The following is a 20,728-nucleotide window of genomic DNA, read 5'->3' as shown; positions in this document are numbered from 1 at the left end:
GCGTGAAGCCATAAGGCTACACTGCCGGCTACCCTTACCAGCAATGGCGGAAGCAGCACCCGACAGCTGATGGAAACATCAGCTGCGGTGCTGACATCGCTGGACTCCAGGACAGGTAAGTGCCCTATTGTTAAAAGCCAGCAGCTGCAGTATGTGTTTTTTTTTTGGACGGAACACCGCTTTAAGCGTTGACAAAAAAACCTGGAATCTCATTGGTTTCTATGCAGAGTTGCACCAGATTTTGCAGTCTCTAGTTTTAGTAAATCAACCCTATATGTTTGTTAAGTGTTCCCATTTACACGGCACACCTAAAAAAAATTTAGGAAAAATATTTCTTACCTTTTTAGGTGTCTTTTAGAAAAAGGTGTCATGGCTGACTACAAGAATTTCTCAAGATAATTACTGTCATCTGTATGAATTGAAAGCCTGGGGATTGGCTGAACCCAGTGCTCATTAATATAAAATGCTTCTAAATGTTTAACCCTTTGTTAGGACAGGTAGGATTAAAAGATGATATCTGCCAGCACAGTACAGACAGAGTTACTTATGGTGAACACAGCTCCCCAGCCCCCTCACAAACAAAGAGAACTAGTGGGATGTTACATTGTTGGACTTTGCAGAAAAGGACATCTAAAATGTAAACTGCAATTGTTACTTTTTTTTTTAAGTTATGCCATGTAAATGGGGACAAGTAACAAATATTAAGTAGGTGTTATTCAAGTTTGGATGCAAAACTGAAAATATACTGCACTAAAACACAGAAGTACAAACATAGCTGAAGACCAAAAAAGGAGCTCCCTTCACAAGAAAATGGGGGACACTTTTCACAGAGTTTCTGCACTGGTCATTTGTGACCTCTAAAATCTGTTAGTATGTCCCTCATGCAAAAATACAATTCCTGAGCTGGCAATTTTTCTTTGAACTGCCTTCAACAGCTGACACATCTGGACTTTAGTTTTATTAGGGAAACTCAATATTTTATTGTTTTTTTGTTTTTTATGTGCAATTGGGTCTACTTTAATCTGCAAATATGCAAGTTAAGTTTAAATGAGTGAAAACACAAGTTTAAATGAGTGACACAAGTGTTTATGTTGTATTATGATTTTTTTAATGAAATTCTTTTTGTATTTTAATACACAATTAAAAAAAATATTTTTTTAAAGTGGCAGTAAGCTATTATTTTTAACTTGTATCTACAGGTAAGCTTCTAATAAGGCTTACCTGTAGGCAGTATGGACATCTTCTAAACATGCGCTATTAAGAAAATATTCACATTGACTGCAGCCGATGACGTCACAGACACATGTGCAGTAGCTCTGCGTTCAAGGTACACTGAGTGTGCCCTGAATGCAGATAGAGCAGTGCCGCAATCGTGACTCCCGTGTGCATGCGTGGGATTGATGTCATTGCAGCCTGGCCATTCAAACGGCCAGAGAGCACCAACCTGGAAGAAAGAGTGAGTGAGGCATTTTTTTGTGCTTTTGAGCATTTCTCAGTGCATATATGAGCATTTTAGAAGTGTGTTTTACATTTGTAATTAAGCTTCAGGCATTTTTGTTTTATCCAATGGAAAGCACTAAGGGGAGGGAACCAATTTTTACAGGGTCTAAAAAACTTGAAAAACGCCAGAAGAAATGCGTAAAAAAGCTAGATTCGATCACTTCCAATCATTCCCTTGGAAGCCTTTAAGGCCAAAAATGCCCAAACCTGCCTCAAAAGTAGCTCATATAGCTTTTGGTGCTTCAGGCTTTGAGCTACCGGCATCTGAGTGATCTCATGTGAACAGTCACCGTTGTAATATGTAGGAATGGATGTTAAGCATTTTTGAGCTTCGAGCTACAAATGCTCAGGTGTGAATGGTGCCTAAAGACTGATTTCAAGTAATTATGATAATGGAACTGAAGGAATATGTATGATTTGTTTATTTAATTGTTGGAGTTCTCCTTACAACCAAACTTCAAAAATTCACAAAAACAGTTAATGTTGTAATGTTAAAAATAATTAACTGCAGCTAGTATGACTGTGTGAACCTGTCTTCATTTTGTCCACGAATACCCCTGAGTCAATCAGGCTGTTTTGCAGTGAACACATTTTGTCAGGAAACATGCTGACAGGAGGAAAGAACAGAGTGAGGAGTCATAAGTGTGCTGTTTGTCCTACATCATCCAATCAGCAGGCTGGGGGTGTGTTCTTGTTTTACAAAGGAATATATTGAAGATTTTTAGTTTTTTTATTCTTATACAGCACAATAACACAGTACAAAGTACATAGACTTAGACAGGAAATGAGCAAGTAGGCTAAGTGCTCACAAAAAAAAGGAAACAAAAGAGCCGACCTGACATGACTAAAGGATTCGTCAACCTTGGGTCATTACCATTAGATTAAAGACACAGACCGCGTGACATGGGTTTTAAAAGGCCACAGCAGCCCCATTTATTAACCAAATAATAAATAACATAACGTGAAAACACGTAACACATACCCGTAAGAACAAAAATAATATCCAACAGCAAGAGGTCTTTGGGTGTATTAAAAAGGCACACTTTAATGACTTTAATGGTCTATATCCTCAGCTGTGCCCCAACTGGCTCGAGGACGCTCGGACATCACACCAACTTCCATATTTCCTTCCCCCAGGGGACTTATCTCCTGGGAGAACCACCGCTAACCAAAGGAAAGCGCCATCCTTAGATGGGCCCCACTAATCCTGTGACCATGCAAAATTTTCACTGACCCCCCAAAGACCCCTTGAACCGCCGACTGCTGCGACAAAATTGAACAGTACACCTTAACATGAAATTATACCATAACCATAAATATAGTTGTTTTTTTTTTTTTTTTTTTTTTTTATGTTTCTTTTTTTTTTTTTTTTTAATGTGTTCTTTCTCTTTTTTTTTTTTTTTTTTTTTGAAAAGCAAAACATGTAACAACAACAACATGTACCCCATCCTTAAATACCAACACTCCCTCAACCTGTCCAGCATGTTAACCCCTAACACAAGGGCGGGAGGGTGGGAAGATGTCTCCTCTCCAACTTCTCTGAATGATGAAGAATCCACCCCCTACACCGGACCCCAAGCCTCTGGCCCTGCCCCATCTGCTTTCTACCTCCAATCAGGTAAGAGATGACTTCTTGCCCCCACCACTGACCTGACTGACCGTTACTTGACCCCTGTTCCTCCCATAGTCATGCAGCCCCTGCGTCCATTCTCTCCTATGGGTCTCACTTGACTAAAGGATTCGTCAACCTTGGGTCATTACCATTAGATTAAAGACACAGACCGCGTGACATGGGTTTTAAAAGGCCACAGCAGCCCCATTTATTAACCAAATAATAAATAACATAACGTGAAAACACGTAACACATACCCGTAAGAACAAAAATAATATCCAACAGCAAGAGGTCTTTGGGTGTATTAAAAAGGCACACTTTAATTACTTTAATGGTCTATATCCTCAGCTGTGCCCCAACTGGCTCGAGGACGCTCGGACATCACACCAACTTCCATATTTCCTTCCCCCAGGGGACTTATCTCCTGGGAGAACCACCGCTAACCAAAGGAAAGCGCCATCCTTAGATGGGCCCCACTAATCCTGTGACCATGCAAAATTTTCACTGACCCCCCAAAGACCCCTTGAACCGCCACATGAGCTTGATTGAAAACCTCATTCAAGCGAATCCCTCCACACCTGCAAAGCCCGAACCACCCCTTCCTGAAGGCCAAGGGACCAGACGTCTATACCCACAGCATTTAAATGAACACCGTCATCTCTCCAATAGCGAACAGACTGATCCTCCAACTCCCTGTGTCGGACCACTATACCTCACAACCTGGCCACAAACTTCCCAATCTCCCGGTTCAACTTGGTTCTGGCTTTGTTCATTTGAACTACGGAGCGGGCGAAACGCAACCTCTTTCTCGCCACAATATCGGACCATACTATGATGCAGCCAGGGAAATCACGCAAAAGGCGCAAAACATCAAACTTTATATCCCTCGCCAAATCCCTGGCTGCACGCACCCCTAAATCATTGCCCCCTGCCTGGAAAACTACCACCTTTGGTGGCCTGTCAACTCTGGCAAATTAATGAAATTCCGGGATAACCTGGCCCCACATCATTCCACGAATCCCTAACCATTTTAGGACAGCCTCACTCCGTGAAATGCCCAGTTGTCTCCCATCCGGTCGGACATCTGCCCGAACAGCCCCCCAGAAAACATATGAATCCCCCAGGATCCCCCCCCAGACCAGTAAGAAGACCTGAAAGGAAACAAAAGGAACATAGAACCATGCACAACATACAATGACACTTCAAAGCAGATGAGGGCGAACATAAATCTTAAAACGATCTAACTCCCACCTCCCTATCCGTCTCACTACCTATGAATCCAAACCCCACCTGGCCACTTCTGTGGCTGCCCCCACACGAAAGGAGTGAGTATTAAACTGTGAAACCTCCCTACCCGCCTGCTTTAAACCACGCCGGAAAACGGACAAAAATTGAAAACGCGACAGAGATGAACCATCTTTGTGCAATAAAAAGGTCCCCGACCCCAACCCTCTCGCTTCAAGATCCCGTTGCACCAAAGAAACCGGACAAACAGATGCCGGCAGTACCCGAAACAATGACACAGAAACTCCTTTTCCCAACTGATCCGTTTTTGACTTACTAATATGAATCTGAACACACTCCCCTGACATTGTCACGTCGTTCAATTGTAACCCCCCGGCCCCTGACCTGTTCTTGCTCACCAGCTCCCCAATACGCAACGCCCCGAAAATTGCTAATGAAAAAGCCACCGTGAACAGCCTCACCTCATAATTGGAAGTACCAACCCCTGGCAACAGCCCAACCAACTCCTGAAGCAAGTCAAACGAGACCAGGTGCCTAGAATCCAGATGCACTCGCCCCTTCCGGAACCCCTTCATGGCCTGGCACACCCTAAAATCCTTTGTCACATCCGTCAGGCCTTGACTCCGAAAGAAAAAGGCTAAGGCAGCTAAACTCTTGTTAATTTTCGACACCGATGTGCCCTGCGCAAACCCATTCCCAATAAAGTACAGCAGCAAAGCCAAATACTCCTGTTGTGAAACATTCCTCCCAACCGAACTTACCAGGTCAGACCACTCACCCCACACCGGCGAGTACGCTGCCCATGTACCCCCGGTCACCGATCGACGTAACAGCTCCTCCGTTACTCCAATGCCAGTCTCCACAGCCTGTCTGGACAAGGAACCCCCAGTTGCTCCGACTCCGGCGCCAACCTTCGAAACCTTGTCCACTGAAAACGAGACAAAGAATCGGCAATGGAATTCAAAACACCCGGGACATGAACAGCTTGTACCAGACAATTCAAACTTAAACACCGTAAAACCAAGTGACGCAGCAATCGCACCACCGGCGGCGAAGAAGCTGACAAGCTCAATATTACCTCCACCACCCCCAAGTTGTCGCAATGAAAACAGACCCGCCGGTCCCGAAATTTGGAGCCCCAAATCTCAACCGCCACCACAATCGGAAATAGTTCCAGCAACACTAAATTACGCAAGAACCCCGCCACACTCCACTCCTTGAGCCACGCCGCCGCGCACCAAGCCCCTTGGCAAAGAGCCCCAAAGCCCGAACTACCCGCCGCATGCGTGAAAATGTCAATGTCGGAAGCAGCCACAACAGAGGCCATCCATAATGACCTGCCATTATACGTGACCAAAATTTTTTCCCAAACCCTCAGGTCAGCCTTCAGTTCCCTTGAAAGCCTAATGAAGTGATGCGGCATAAGAACCCCTGCGGTAACAGCACAGAAACGACGACTAAAGATGCGTCCCATAGGCATGATGCGGCAGGCGAAATTAAGCTTACCCAATAACGACTGCAACTGCCTAAGCCTCACCTTCTTTTTCCGCCAGCGCCTCAGCCACCCCCCGACGCAAGTCTTCCAGTTTGTCGCTCGGGAGCCGACATTCCATGAGACGCGTGTCAACGATAATGCCCAAAAATTGTATGACCGTGGAAGGACCTTCCGTTTTACCCGGCGCCAAGGGAATCCCAAAACGGGTCGCAATAGATTCCAAAGTGTGCAACATTACTGAGCCGACTGAAAAATCCGGAGGACCAATGCAAAGGAAATCATCGAGATAGTGCAGCACCGACCCCAACTGAGTCTCTGCCCGAACCACCCATTCCACGAAGGTGCTGAAGACCTCAAAATATGCGCAAGAAATGGAACCCCATCGGAAGACACCGGTCAAGATAAAACTGCCCCCCCAACGACAACCCAGCAAATGCGGAATGTCCGGGTGCACTGGTAGCAAGCGAAAAGCGGATTCCCTTTTTTTTTTTTTTTTTTGGGGACAACCCCCAAGAGGGACACGTGTAAAGACGACACGGGGGGGGGAGGGGGGGGGCTCGAATGGTCCAGCCATTCTCCCAAGTTCCACCTCCTTCGCCAATTTGGCAGAAACAACCTGTGGAAATTGGCGGGTTGATGTTAAGTTTTTGTGCCGAGGCGACGGGGTCACTGGCCCCAAACACGGGATCCGAAAACCATGTGCAAAACCATCAGCCAAAAACGTGCCGCCTCCCTCCGCGGATACCTATCTAGATACGGCACCATCGCGAGGAGGTTTACCGGCGTCTTCCCTTTTTTGAAGCTGACTCGACGGGTTGGGACTTTTCCTTCCTAAAACACTTGACATAACTGTGGGAGCCCCCGCAACCAGAGCACTCGTGACGGAAGCGACAGTTCGTGCAAAAACGGCACGACCCCTCGTTATACTGCCAACAAATTCCTTTCCGTTGTGAGGCCGACTGTCCAGCGGTACTTGAACCGCCGCCCCCCCCAAGAAAGGGCTGTCCCGACCCGTGCTTGGGACATAAGCTTCATCCAAAGCCCAATGTCCTTATGATCCCAACGCAAGCCCAGACGCAAAGCTTTGCGCTGTCGGAATTGCTTGTCATAACGCAACCAAGCAACACCCCCATAAACCCGATAAGCCTCCCCAATGGCATCCAGATTTAACAAAAAAGTGGAGAACCATTCTCCGGCGCTCTTTCGCCAATCACGCTATCCGAGATGACAAACGCCTGAAGCCAATTCGCAAAAGTGCGCGGAATAAGCCTCCAGCGACGCTTCCCTTCCTCCTCCTTCTTGCTTTCGTCTGCCTTCCCTTTGTCAATAGTAAATTTTTCCAATGGCAAAAGAGAGAATATTTCAACATATTCCCCTTTCCAAATTTTTTCCCGTACGTCTGGCTTCAAATGCACCCCCAGTGGGCCCTCGAAGCACACGTAGATTTCGCACTTCGCCGCATCCGCCAACCGAACCTTATCCTCAGCAGCCTCCTTCCCTTTACTCGCGGCCGCCCCAGACACTTCTGTCAGCGACGCGGCTGTTATGCTATCACCGGGGGACGCCACCGTTGAGGGAACCGTGGTAGGAAAACTAGAGATCCCGCTCCAGGCAGCCGGAGCCCATGCCCCAACAGGCCCTTGAGATGTGCTAGGAGTTCCCGCCGGGTCAAAACGAGCCAACAAATCCCGAAAACCTGCAAAAATTGCGGACAAAACCAGCGCTGCACCCGCATCTCCCCCTACAATTCCTGATCCACCTGTACCAGCCCCCGCAGAAACCCCCACTGCACCCCCCCCACCCGACTATTAAGTATAGGTAAAATTGGCGACTTACCAGGCTGCAGCCGCACCGCCACACGACTAGCCGTCTGTCCGGATCCCAGCTGACTCTTCAAGGCAGGACGCCTCCCGCCTGACCGATCATCATCATCATCCGCGCTGGTAATCGAACCGGACTCAGCCGAAGAATCTTGCCACGGCGACGTCCCCTGCCTCCCTCGCACCGACGACTCCTCATCTGGGCTCCCGGAAGCCTCCTCTTCAGTCCCAGGCACAATTCTCACCCCCGAAGAGCTGCTGGGCACTGTAGTACCCCCAGCTGCAGCAGGGACGCGCTGTCTCTTTAAGGGGGGGTGTCCCCCAGCTTGAAGACTTGTACAGCTCCCGGCCTGCGATCCCGCTGGCGAACCAGCAGAGGGCGCTCCAACCCCCCTGCCGTTCGTGTCAGTTCCTTTCTGATGCAGAAACCTCTTCTGTGCAGCGGCCGTGGAGGGAGCCGAACGCTCCGGAGCCCTGCGTCTGCGTCTGGCGGGGGACGATGGCGGCACCCCCCCAGTGATATGCCTCCGGTCCTGTGGCTCTACATCGCACGGAGCAGCTGAGGGGTAAGTCCGCCGTCCACCGCTGACACCGCTGCTTCTCCCACGCCAAGCCTCCCTCCCCACCGTGACATCCATGGGGGGGGGGGGGGGGGGGATGGCTGCCGCCTGCTCCGGCCTGTGTAGCGAGCCACTGGAGAGCGCCGGGGGGTCGGATTCCTCCCAGGGCCCCCACCGGAACTGATAGGATGCAGCCCGGCAGCCAGCCCTGGAGGGTCCCTGGGATAGGGGCTCCTACTAGCCTGTTGAGCCCGTGGGACAGGAGATGGGCTCAGGCGCTCCGGAGGGTGCACCTTCCTGACTCGTTTTTGCCCTGGGGGAGAAGGGGCAGGTGAGGGGGAAGCTCCCGACCCCCCAAGCACATCAGATAGCTGCTGTTGCAGCCACTGAGGGCCCCGCTCGACCGCTGCGGCCCTGACCTGAGCCAGCAAGGCATCAAGATCACTTATCTCCCTATATCTCTAACCTGCAGGTGATCAGCAAGGGTGTCCCTAGAAGATGTCTCCTCTCCAACTTCTCTGAATGATGAAGAATCCACCCCCTACACCGGACCCCAAGCCTCTGGCCCTGCCCCATCTGCTTTCTACCTCCAATCAGGTAAGAGATGACTTCTTGCCCCCACCACTGACCTGACTGACCGTTACTTGACCCCTGTTCCTCCCATAGTCATGCAGCCCCTGCGTCCATTCTCTCCTATGGGTCTCACTTTATAAGTACATGGTACAGCAAGTTTGCTAATTCTCCAATAACAAGGTAATAGCCCCTCCCCGCGGGGCCTGCTCCTCACAAGTGGTGACTGTGACCTCCAACAGGAGAATAAAAGTGACCTAAATGCCCACACTTCAAACTAGGAGACGGTAAAAAAGAACTAAAGAGGCTTGAGGGCAAAAGAGAAAGGAAAGTAGGAGGGATTGAGACTAGCTCAGAAGAAGATGGGGGAAAAAAGGAGAGGAGGGAGGAAGAGGCAGGGAGAAAGGGGAGGGGAGATTCCTGCAGGATCCAGCCTTGTGTGCATGATGAGGATCCACAAAAGGACCTATCAGATCAAGAGAAGGGTGCAATCAAGGTTCAAGCTATCATTGTATGTGATCCACGGGTCCCAGACCTTCAAAAATTTGTCTCGGGTGTCATTCAAAATGGAAACAATCCAAATAAAGTGCAAATACAAACACCACGCAAGGGAGCTGTAAGTGCTTTTCAGTTTTATTTGTATTTTGTGTATGTGTGTATATATCTATATATATATATATATATATAATATATATATATATATATATAGATATATACATACATAGATATCTATATATATATATATATATAGATATCTATATATATAGATATCTATATATATATATATATATATATATATATATATATATATATATATATATATATATAGATGTCTATATATATATAGATATCTATATACAGGGCTTTTTTTCAGGGGGAACTTGGTGGAACTCAGTTCCACCACCTCTGGCTCAGACCCCTTGGTGCCTGCTCACCACAATCACTAGTAAACACAGAAGTCTGGTTTCTGTGTATACAAGTGACAGCTCTGCACTCTGTATGTAATACAATCCTGGTATTTAATGCCCCTTTAAGACCCTCCTACTGTTTTCGTGAAATTTGACTGAACACACCCACTATTTGATATGATTTGGAGGGTGTGTGTAGGGGGAGGGGTTTTGTGGGGCCATGGTTAAGTTCCAGCACCTATTGTTTGAGAAAAAAAGCCCTGTCTATATATATATATATATATATATATATATATATATATATATATATATATATATATATATATATATATATATGTAATTAGGGGTTATTTAAAATCATCTGTGATCTAACAATTTTATGATTTTAGGTACATTGTCTGCCATACGTAAGAACAATGTTATTTTATTGCAGTTAATTAGGGTTATTGAATTACTCCAGGAGATTCAGAGTCGAGAGTATCTGTTTTTCCATGATGGCTGGTATGATCTTGCTTGCTGATTGTATGCAGACAGTATAAGAACTGTTTAACATGCAGTTCAGGAAGTGTCCACAAGTTGGAGCATGTTTCCCCCATTTTGGTACGTTCTTGACTCTGGCGCTCATGAGGTTAAGTGATTTGGGGAGGACGGTATATGGATATGGTTGCCGTGCCATGCAGCCAAAGCTTTGAAAAAGTCAGCAGACGAAACACGTTAGGGTCGGACCGCACAGCAACCAGAAGTGATGACAGACCCCCGCCAGAAGTGACATATCGCTGTGAGCGAGGGGACAAGGTGAGATGCCGTGCAAGCGGCATACTGACGGGTTTACAGGCACATCTGTGTGAGAATTGTTGGGCTGTTTTTAACTTTATGTTTGTGAGTGGCTTTTTATTGGAATTTATTAAAATGTGGGTATAAATGAAATTACGCAATTAGTTTTCCTTTCTTTTGCTCGGGAAGCCTGCAAAGGGGAAATTGGATGTGGGAAGTGGTGACTCATTGGAAACTGTGTTCCATCACAAGCGCTATTGCTTGTCATTGATGAGATAAGCAACAGCAATCAGTGAGTGCAAGGGAGAGAGAGGAAGTGGCTGCCCCTATCTCTGGGTAATTTGGAGTGTACTGCATGACGTTTTCCACGTGGATGGATGATTTTGGACATTTTACATATTACAACACTGGTAGAATGGACAAGTGCAAGTGCACTATTGAGATTTTTTAATGTTGGTAATATAGCATATATGTATATCATGTATGAGTCACTTATATGTGTATCACATAATTAGCACAAGCACTCTAGTTATATACTGCAGTTTACGGAATACTACCTTATATCTAAATGGCTATGCTAATTTAGATATATGAAGGGCAAAATGGAAATAAGCTTCACATTCACCATAAGCCGTTGTTTGACTTTGGTGAGGGTAAAAAACAGCTTCCGTCAAGCCTTGGCCAATGTCTGATGTGCTGTCAGAAAAACAAAGCCCACTAATCTCCTCTGGTACCTGGTCACAGTTGAGATAGATTTGTGCAATAGAGCTTCCTACGGGTTACGAGCCAAAGTTACATTCAATAATGCCTTAATTATGATGTATACTTGCGTCCAAAAGTGGATCACCTTGGGGTAAGTCCACCAGATGTGGAGTAGAATGCCCTGCTCTCTAGAGCCATGAAAACACACTGGGGACATGCTGGTGAGAACCGGGATATATGATCCAGGCCACGTACCATCGAGGGAGCAGTTTATACATGTTTAGAGGAGGCGAGACAAATTTTGTTCCAGGCTGCCTGGTCTAAGGTTTTGCCTAGGTCCGCTTCCCACTTTACCACATATAAAAGATTACCAGAACTCCTGGAGGTCACAAGCAAAATGTAGAGATGAGAAACTAGGCCCCTCAAGTGAGGGTCTTTCTGGCAACGATTTTCAAAGGATGTCAAAAGCTTAGGAGGCCCAACACGATATCTGAGCAGGCTACAGATATGGTGCATAATTTGAAGGTGGCAAAAGGCCTTCGAGGCTGGTAATTGCCAATGTTCTCAGAAGTAGCTAAAGGATTTGACACCATCCAAAGTTAAAAGTTTGCAAACATACTTAACTCTTAACCCTTGCCACCAGCGAAAGGCCAGCTGATTGTCATGAAAAACTGGGGAGTATTTAGGATGCCCAACACAAGAAGGTGGGGAGAAAGCAAGTTGCTGGAGTCCCAAAGATGCAAAGGATGGATCAGTGATGGGTCAAGGATCCAGGGCTGATAGTTTGGGGAGGGTGTTCTTGATCCGTGTTCTTGATCAACATCCACACTGGCTGGCTGGATAAACAGAATGTCAAACCCTTTGGAAGACAAAAAAAAAAAACAATCCATATGTGTATTTTAACGGTGCATTTTGCTGCTTGTCTGGAACCCAGCTTTAAATTACTTTCTGTGTCCATTAACATATTGTTAATACATTTCAGGTTTCTTCTTGCGTGCTCTACAAAACACCACAGAAGCCAGCACACTAAGAAGCCCCCAGCTACAAGCAGATAGCAACTCGTCATGCTTTGTAAGTAGTACCTCATCGATTTTTCCCAATTTCTTCCTGATACTTTCACCCCATAGTTTATTTACAATAACAAACTAGAATTTCAAGCATTATGTTTTGAAGTACTGCATATATTGCTTATATTGGCCATGGAATACCCTAAGTTGTGGGCTATATTTTCTCAGTGCTTAGTGGAGGTAGAGCGTGTTTAGGTCCCCAGTGTCCACTCTTAGTGATATATGAGGAAGCACGACAGGAGAGTCCTACATGTGACTGAACGTGCATTGTAGAGAGCGCGGTGCCAGGCAGGCATGCACTGGAGTCAGAGGCATTGCTAGAACCTACCATGGAAAGCACAGGCCCCTCAGTCTTCTAGTGATTTTCTCTGGCCTTCTTTGCAGTGCTGAAATTTTGATCTGAGATTATTCTATCTTGCGCACTAGTAACTTAATTTTCCTTCCCACAAATAATGCTTTTTTTTCTAGTTTTGGGTAGAGTAGGGTATGGTTAAAAATGTTTGTAGTTTCAGCAGTGTCATATACAGTGCCTTTACAAAGTATTCATACCCTTTTTCCTTTTTCATACCCATTTTCCAAATTTTTTTCATGTTACAACCAAAAACGTAAATATATTTTATTGGGATTGTATGTGATAGACCAGCACAAAGTGGCACATAATTGTGAAGTGGAAGGAAAATGATAAATGGTTTTCAAAATGTTTTACAAATAAATATCTGAAAAGTGTGGAGTGCATTTGTATTCAGCCCCCTTTACTCTGATACTCCTAACTAAAATTTAGGGAAACCAATTGCCTTCAGAGGTCACCTAAAAAGTAAAGTCCACCTGTGTGTAATTTAATCTCAGTATAAATACAACTGTTCTGTGAAGCCCTTGGAGGTTTGTTAGAGAACCTTATGAACAAACAGCATCACGAAAGGCCAAGGAACACACCAGACAGGTCAGGTATAAAGTTGTGGAGAAGTTTAAAGGAGAAGTCCAGCCAAAGCTCCTTTGGCTGGGCTTCTCCAATGGATCACAGGAAGAGTGGCAATAAGAAAGCCACTGTTGAAAAAAAAAAGCCACAAGAAGTCCTGTTTGCAGTTTGCGAGAAGCCATGTGCGGGACACAGCCAACATGTGGAAGAAGGTGCTCTGGTCAGGTGAGACCAAAATTGAACTTTTTGGCCAAAAAGCAAAACGCTATGTGTGGCGGAAAACTAACACTGCACATCACCCCAAACACACCATCCCCACCGTGAAACATGGTGGTGGCAGCATCATGTTGTGGGGATGCTTTTCTTTAGCAGGGAAAGGGAAGCTGGTCAGAATTGATGAGAAGATGGATGGAGCCAAATACAGGGCAATTTTGAAAGAAAACATCTTAGAGTCTGCAAAAGACTTGAGACTGGGGTGGAGGTTCACCTTCTAGCAGGAAAACAACCCTAAACATACAGCCAAAGCTACAATGGAATGGTTTAGATCAAAGCATATTTATGTGTTAAAATGGCCCAGTCAAGGTCCAAACCTAAATCCAATTGAGAATCTGTGGCAAGACTTGAAAATTGCTGTTCACAGAGGCTCTCCATCCAATCTGACAAAGCCTAATATATTTTGCAAAGAAGAATGGGCAAAAATATCACTCTCTAAATGTACAAAGCTGGTAGAGACATCCCCAAAAAGACTTGCAGTTGTAATTACAGTGAAAGGTGGTTCTACAAAGTATTGACTCAGGGGGGCTGAATACAAATGCACTCCACACTTTTTTTATTTTTTTATTTGGAAAACCACTTATCATTTTACTTCCACAATTATGTGCAACTGAATGTTGATCTATTAGATAAAATCCCAATAAAACACATTTACCTTTTTGGTTATAACATGACAAAATGTGGAAAATTTCAAGGGGTATGAATACTTTTTCAAAGCACTGTATGTGTTATAAATATTTAAGACACACTATTTTCAGAGGTACTGCCTTTAAACACCAGATGCAAAGACAGACAGTAATGTGCAAGCTCTAAACAACTCTATCTGAAGCATAGATAGGGCTGAGGACCCTTCCCACTTTCAAACCTGTAAATACTGGGTATTGTATTTGTTCCTGGAGACTGAACCGGGCAGTGGGGTAGTAAAGGAAAGGTGAGTATGTGTTGCTAGGGATGGTGGCATGAAAGTATGGACAAAGCACGGGTATACTTTAAATTGAGGTTTGATACATAGATTATTTTTTTATGCCAGCATAAGGCAGTAGCCTGTATCAGTATATTTCCGTATGGAATAATTATGTATAAGAAATATAAGGTGTGGTAGGAGCAGTAGATTTGTATGGGTACTTTTGGGTGTTCTTTTAGAGCCCTGTTTCACTGTTCTGGATAATAGAGACAGAAAAGAGAAGGGAGAGAAAAGATAATACAAATGAAACCTGAAATTCCTTTACTCGCCTTTCATCATGTTATAATACAAGTCTCAAAAAATGTGATTCTTGTTGCCTAGGGGTGATCTGCATCTTTTAGGATGCTAGCAACACCCTTAGTTAGTTAGATATGATATTTTAATGCCCTTAAAGTATATCAAAACCCAAGAAGAAAAATATAATTAATTGTAGCAGTTCTTATGCCGCGTACACACGGTCGGACTTTTCGTCTACAAAAGTCCAACGGACGCTGACGGACTAAAGCTGGCTGGTAATCCGATCGTGTGTGGGCTTCTCCGGACTTTCAACTGACTTTTTTAGCCTCAAATCCGACAGACTTTAGATTTGAAACATGCTTCAAATCTTTACGTCGTAAGTACGACGGACCCCGAAATCCGCTCGTCTGTGTGCTAGTCCGACGGACAAAAACCCATACTGGCTATGAACTTCCTTATTTTAGTCCGGTGTACGTCATCACGTACGAATCCGTCGGACTTTTGTGTGGTCGTGTGTAGGCAAGTCCGTTCGTAAGAAAGTCTGCCGCAAGTCCGCCGAAGGTACGTCGGAAGTCTGTCGGACAGGCTGTCGGACTTTTGTAGACGAAAAGTCCGACCGTGTGTACGCGGCATTAGATATTGTGGCTGCATCAGTGTTCTTCTTTCAGGCTTTCTTCATTTTACTTTCACCTGGTGATCCTACCAGTAACATAATTCCTGTGCTAAGGTGACAATGCTCACTTACTGTACTGTATCTAGAGAAACACTATTGTCACCTTTGAAAGTACACCTCTCTTATCTGTGACTCCATAACATAGTTGGGGTGGTAATCTATAGTTCACAGAAGGTAACTGGGGAGAGCAAGCAGATACCACTGTTTGAGATTTCAGTCTAGTGCACAATCTTTCTAGCAAATCCAACATCTACAGTATATCTGTTTGCTGTAAAGTCTGAAAAAAGAAAACCTATGCAGCCACCACGTCCAAAGATATTTTTGTAATTGAGTTTACATTCACTTTAGTTAGCCACCCATATGCGCAGGAAAATTAGGTCCTTTTTTTTTTTTTTTTTTTAACTATGCCTTCTTTTGTCTTTTTTTTTATAAGCTTTGTGTTTCTGTCTACAGTTTGTATTTTATTACCTCTTGGATGGTTCCAGTTCCAGTTCACTGGTGATCAGAGACTCCGATAATAATGTTCTGTTACAGAGAAAGGGACACAGGGGACCTGTATGGCTCAGAGAGAAGATCAACTTTCAGAATTACACCCAGAGTTTCCAGGTAACCTTATATGTATTAATACAAACAAGATATTCAGCACTGACATAAGAGGACACAGATAAAATAAACTGCTAGCAAACACTCAAGGTTAATTCAAAAAATACCTCAAATAAACATACAAATATAATAGTGCTGTGCAATTCCTAAATGTCCATGCAATAAAATAAAATACAAAGATTGATAAAAAGTCCCAGCTGGTGCGTGTGAAGACAGCTTGAATAACTATAAGGTGCGGTGACACGCACAAAGCAAAGGATGACACATCCGGTGACTGTGATCCTTCCACCACAAATACAGATGGCCTCTCACCTCAAGAACTCGACCTGAAACAGGTCACATAGAGGTATAAACAGGGCTTTTTTTCTCAAACAATAGGTGCTGGAACTTAACCACGGCCCCACAAAACTCCCCCCTACACACACCCTCCAAATCACATCAAGTGGGATGGTCTTAAAGGGGCATTAAATACCAGGATTGCATTACATACAGAGTGCAGAGCTGTGACTTGTAAACACAGAAACCAGACTTCTGTGTTTACAAGTGATTGTGGTGAGCAGGCACCAAAGGATCTGAGCCAGAGGTGGTGGAACTGAGTTCCACCAAGTTCCCCCTGAAAAAAAGCCCTGGGTATAAATCATCAGGCAAGCAATCACCAGATAACAGCTCCAGTACTCGTCCTCAGATCCACAATCAATAAGGTGATCCAGTATAAAAGTAAAAGAAGAACACAGCAAAACAGAGAGCATTAAATCGCTGTGTTCTTCTTTTACTTTTATATGAGTAAAATGTGAGTGACGATATAAGCATATGTATGTGTTAGTAGAAGATGTTAATAAGCAGATATGTGTAATGATTCCCCCTCACTTCTCTCTCTCTCAGAATTCTGTCTCTGAGCTCTTCAGGCAGTTTGTTTGACCTCATGATGCTCATTTGCTCTGACATGCACTGTGAGCTGTAAGGTCTTATATAGACAGGTGTGTGGCTTTCCTAATCAAGTCCAATCAGTATAATCAAACACAGCTGGACTCAAATGAAGGTGTAGAACCATCTCAAGGATGATCAGAAGAAATGGACAGCACCTGAGTTAAATATATGAGTGTCGCAGCAAAGGGTCTGAATACTTAGGACCATGTGATATTTCTGTTTTTCTTTTTTAATAAATCTGCAAAAATGTCAACAATTCTGTGTTTTTCTGTCAATATGGGGTGTTGTATGTACATTAATGAGGATAAAAAATGAACTTAAATGATTTTAGCAAATGGCTGCAATATAACAGAGTGAAAAATTTAAGGGGGTCTGAATACTTTCCGTCCCCACTGTATGTGCTTTCATTCTTTATTATTATCAGGACTAATAAATAGAATCTTTTCTTAGCACCGTACAATTTATTATTACAGAATTTTACAAGGGTGGTAAAAACTTTTTGGTGCCACTGCTTGTTAGATTGGTTGATGTATGGTGAGCGCTGGAGTTTTCCGTTCATCTTTTCTTTACTCAAGTACATATGTGTTGTAAATATTAAAGTGGTTCTAAAGGCAGAAAGTTCTTTACCTTAAGGCACTTTCGGTAAAAAAAAAAAAACTTCTGTGTTTGGCTCTCCCCCCTTATATTTACCTCAGCCTGATCTTGATCCAGAGCTGTGCCCAAGAGCAGTGGCTCTCTCCCCTCTTCCCTAAACATGGAGGCACCAGTCTGAACCATTGGCTTCTGCTGCTGTCAATCACAGCCTGTGAGGAGGAAGTGAGGGGTGGGGCCAAGCTGAGCTATGCGTGTAAATAGACAAGCACAGTCCGGATCAGAATTGAGTGCCCCCATAGCAAGCAGTTTGCTATGTAGGCACTCCGAAGGGGAAAGGAGCTAGGAGAGCTGGCGGGGGACTCCAAAAGAGGATGACCTGGACTACTCTGTGCAAAATCATTGCACAGAGCGGGTAAATATGACATTTTTGTTCTTTACAATCACTTTAAAAATAAAGGATTAATAATTTAGTGTAATTATTAGTATTGCTGTGGAGGAGTATGCCGACAGGTATAGAACATAAACTCCTTCAATCCAAACAAATTTCCTGCAGCAAATGAGTTCTTTTCCAGAGATCAGCATCCCAGAACAGATGACAAATTCCAACAGAGTACTTGCAAAATATACAAATCAGAAGCCTCCAGCCTTTGTGCACTGGTACAAAACATTTGGTGGAGGGGGATTATGGTGTGGGGTTGTTTTTCAGGGGTTGGGCTTGGCCCCTTAGTTCCAGTGAAGGGAACTTTTAAGGCGTTAGAATACCAAGACATTTTGGACAATTTCAGACTCCCAACTTTGTGGGAACCGTTTGGAGATGGCCCCTTCCTGTTCCAACATGACTGCACACCAGTGCACAAAGCAAGGTCCATAAAGGCACGGATGAGTGAGTTTGGGGTGGAGGAACTTGACTGGCCTGCACAGAGTCCTGACGTCAACCCGATAGAACACCTTTGGGATGAATTAGAGCGAAGACTGCGAGCCAGGCCTTCTCGTCCACATCAGTGCCTGACCTCACAGCTTCCCGAAGAATGGTCAAACATTCCCATAGACACACTCTTAAACCTTCTGGAAGCCTTCCTAGAGAAGTTGAAGCTGTTATAGCTGAAAAGGGTGGCCAACTCAATATTGAACCCTATGGACTAAGACTGGGATTCCATTAAAGTTCATGTGTGTGTAAAGGCAGGTGTCCCAATTCTTTTGGTAATATAGTGTATGTGCAAGAATATGGACACTCATCCAGCATATATTTGCGATCTTTATTATGCACCTAGGTGGCTTCCAAGCATGCAATTATGTATACTATATTCCATACCCTTCCTTCCAAAAACTTTCTATCAATCAAAAATCCTTTCTAGATATATAGTTTCTTTCCCCTTCTATTAAAGTTGGATACACACTTTAAGAAAAAAAAAATTACAGATCGTTGCATCAACACGAGCGATATTAATGCAGCAACCTCTCCCTTTGAATTAATATATTCTGATGTGGGGGACCGGCTTCTGATGAAAAGAGAGCAGTATACACAGACTGAAAGTCCGCTGGTCCCTGCTGAACCGGCTGATTTTCGACTTAAGATGTAAAGGCAGCTGATTGTTTAATCAAACACTTTTGATCTTGAAATAACAATTAAGATCAGCTGTAGTGTTTACAACCCCAGTTGCTTATGACAGTAAACCAATTGACCAATTAAATTTTTTTTCTCATTACAGTTTGTCTTTTGAATAGAATTAGCATAGGGAGAGTCTGCCAACTCTAACAATCTTGATGACTTCCATTTTAATGTGTAAATAGACCTGTCACCTGTCTGTACATGTACATTCAGCTCTCTGCACCTTTTCACATTGTCCAGGTTTTTTTTTTTTTTAATTCCCGTATTGAAAAATACAGTTTAGCTCTCCTTTTTGACCTCTCTTATCTATTTCTCAGATTATCATTGAAGGTGTTGCTGGAGGAAAGGAAGGTACTGTGGCTCTTGATGATCTTATACTGTCTTCTGGATGCAAAGGTGAGTTTAAGATCACAGGGGCCCCTCGCCATGGCAGGAGAGTTACTGAGAAAGCATTCTGCTCCTACATGATGAATACTCATTTAGTTTAACTAAGGATATAACTTTTTTTTGTAATGAGAGGATAGAACCACTGTTTTTTATTGCTGTCTGTGTCCCAGTTAGGAAAAGTAACTTTCTCGAATTGTTCTGATCTTCAGTGTCATTGGGAAAAAAATTGATCCAAAATTTTGAGTTGTCACCACAGGAATAGAGGGTAAACCTTGCAAAAGAAACACTAAAGCTGGCCATAGACAATTTGAATCTCGGCTGGTCCCTGCTGAACCATGTATGGGCAGGTTGTATGTACCCAAGTTGCTCGATTAAACAACTTGGATACAACCAGCCTGTCAGATTTTTCATGCGATTAGTATCAGGGGCTATAGCCACTAGCAATAATCACTGTGTGTTATCCCAGCCAGGATGGCTTCCTGTGTTGATGGGGAAATCTAGCAATTTTGTGGTTGCAGGAAAGAAAATCACACCATCTATGGCCGGCTTTATTCACGTGACAGCTATCTAGGTATTTCCTTCACATTGGAAAGATACAGTGGGGCAAAAAAGTTTTTAGTCAGCCACCAATTGTGCAAGTTCTCCCACTTAAAAAGATGAGAGAGGCCTGTAATTGTCATCATAGGTATACCTCAACTATGAGAGACGAAATGTGGAAACAAATCCAGACAATCACATTGTCTGATTTTTTTTAAAGAATTTATTTGCAAATTATGGTAGAAAATAAGTATTTGGTCAATATCAAAAGTTCATCTCAATACTTTGTTATATACTTTGTTGGCAATGACAGAGGTCAAACATTTTCTGTAAGTCTTCACAAGGTTGTCACACACTGTTGCTGGTATGTTGGCCCATTCCTCCATGCAGATCTCCTCTAGAGCAGTGATGTTTTGGGGCTGTCGCTGGGCAACACGGACTTTCAACTCCCTCCAAAGGTTTTCTATGGGGTTGAGATCTGGAGACTGGCTAGGCCACTCCAGGACCTTGAAATGCTTCTTACAAAGCCACTCCTTCCTTGCCCGGGCGGTGTGTTTGGGATCATTGTCATGCTGAAAGACCCAACCACGTTTCATCTTCAATGCCCTTGCTGATGGGAGGAAGTTTGCACTCAAAGTCTCACGATACATGGCCCCATTCATTCTTTCATGTACACGGATCAGTCGTCCTGTTCCCTTTGCAGAGAAACAGCCCTAAAGCATGATGTTGCCACCCCCATGCTTCACAGTAGGTAT

General features: G+C 44.1%; 1 protein-coding gene across 2 annotated transcripts in view; it reads left to right on the top strand.

The window, feature by feature from the left end:
- The window catches only part of MAMDC4 (MAM domain containing 4), a 104,171-nt gene that overhangs the window by 17,656 nt on the left and 65,787 nt on the right, over positions 1–20,728 (top strand). For both annotated transcript variants that reach the window (XM_073599952.1, XM_073599950.1), the window contains exons 9-11: positions 12,169–12,257; positions 15,770–15,922; positions 19,367–19,445. In XM_073599952.1, coding sequence (XP_073456053.1) covers positions 12,169–12,257; positions 15,770–15,922; positions 19,367–19,445 — 321 coding nt within the window. The remainder of the gene's footprint in view (positions 1–12,168; positions 12,258–15,769; positions 15,923–19,366; positions 19,446–20,728) is intronic.

This window comes from Aquarana catesbeiana, linkage group LG09 (genome assembly GCF_042186555.1).
Source record: "Aquarana catesbeiana isolate 2022-GZ linkage group LG09, ASM4218655v1, whole genome shotgun sequence".
Taxonomy (NCBI): Eukaryota; Metazoa; Chordata; class Amphibia; order Anura; family Ranidae; genus Aquarana; species Aquarana catesbeiana.
The sequence above is the reverse complement of the archived record's forward strand: the minus strand, read 5'-3'. Positions and strand labels throughout refer to the sequence as shown.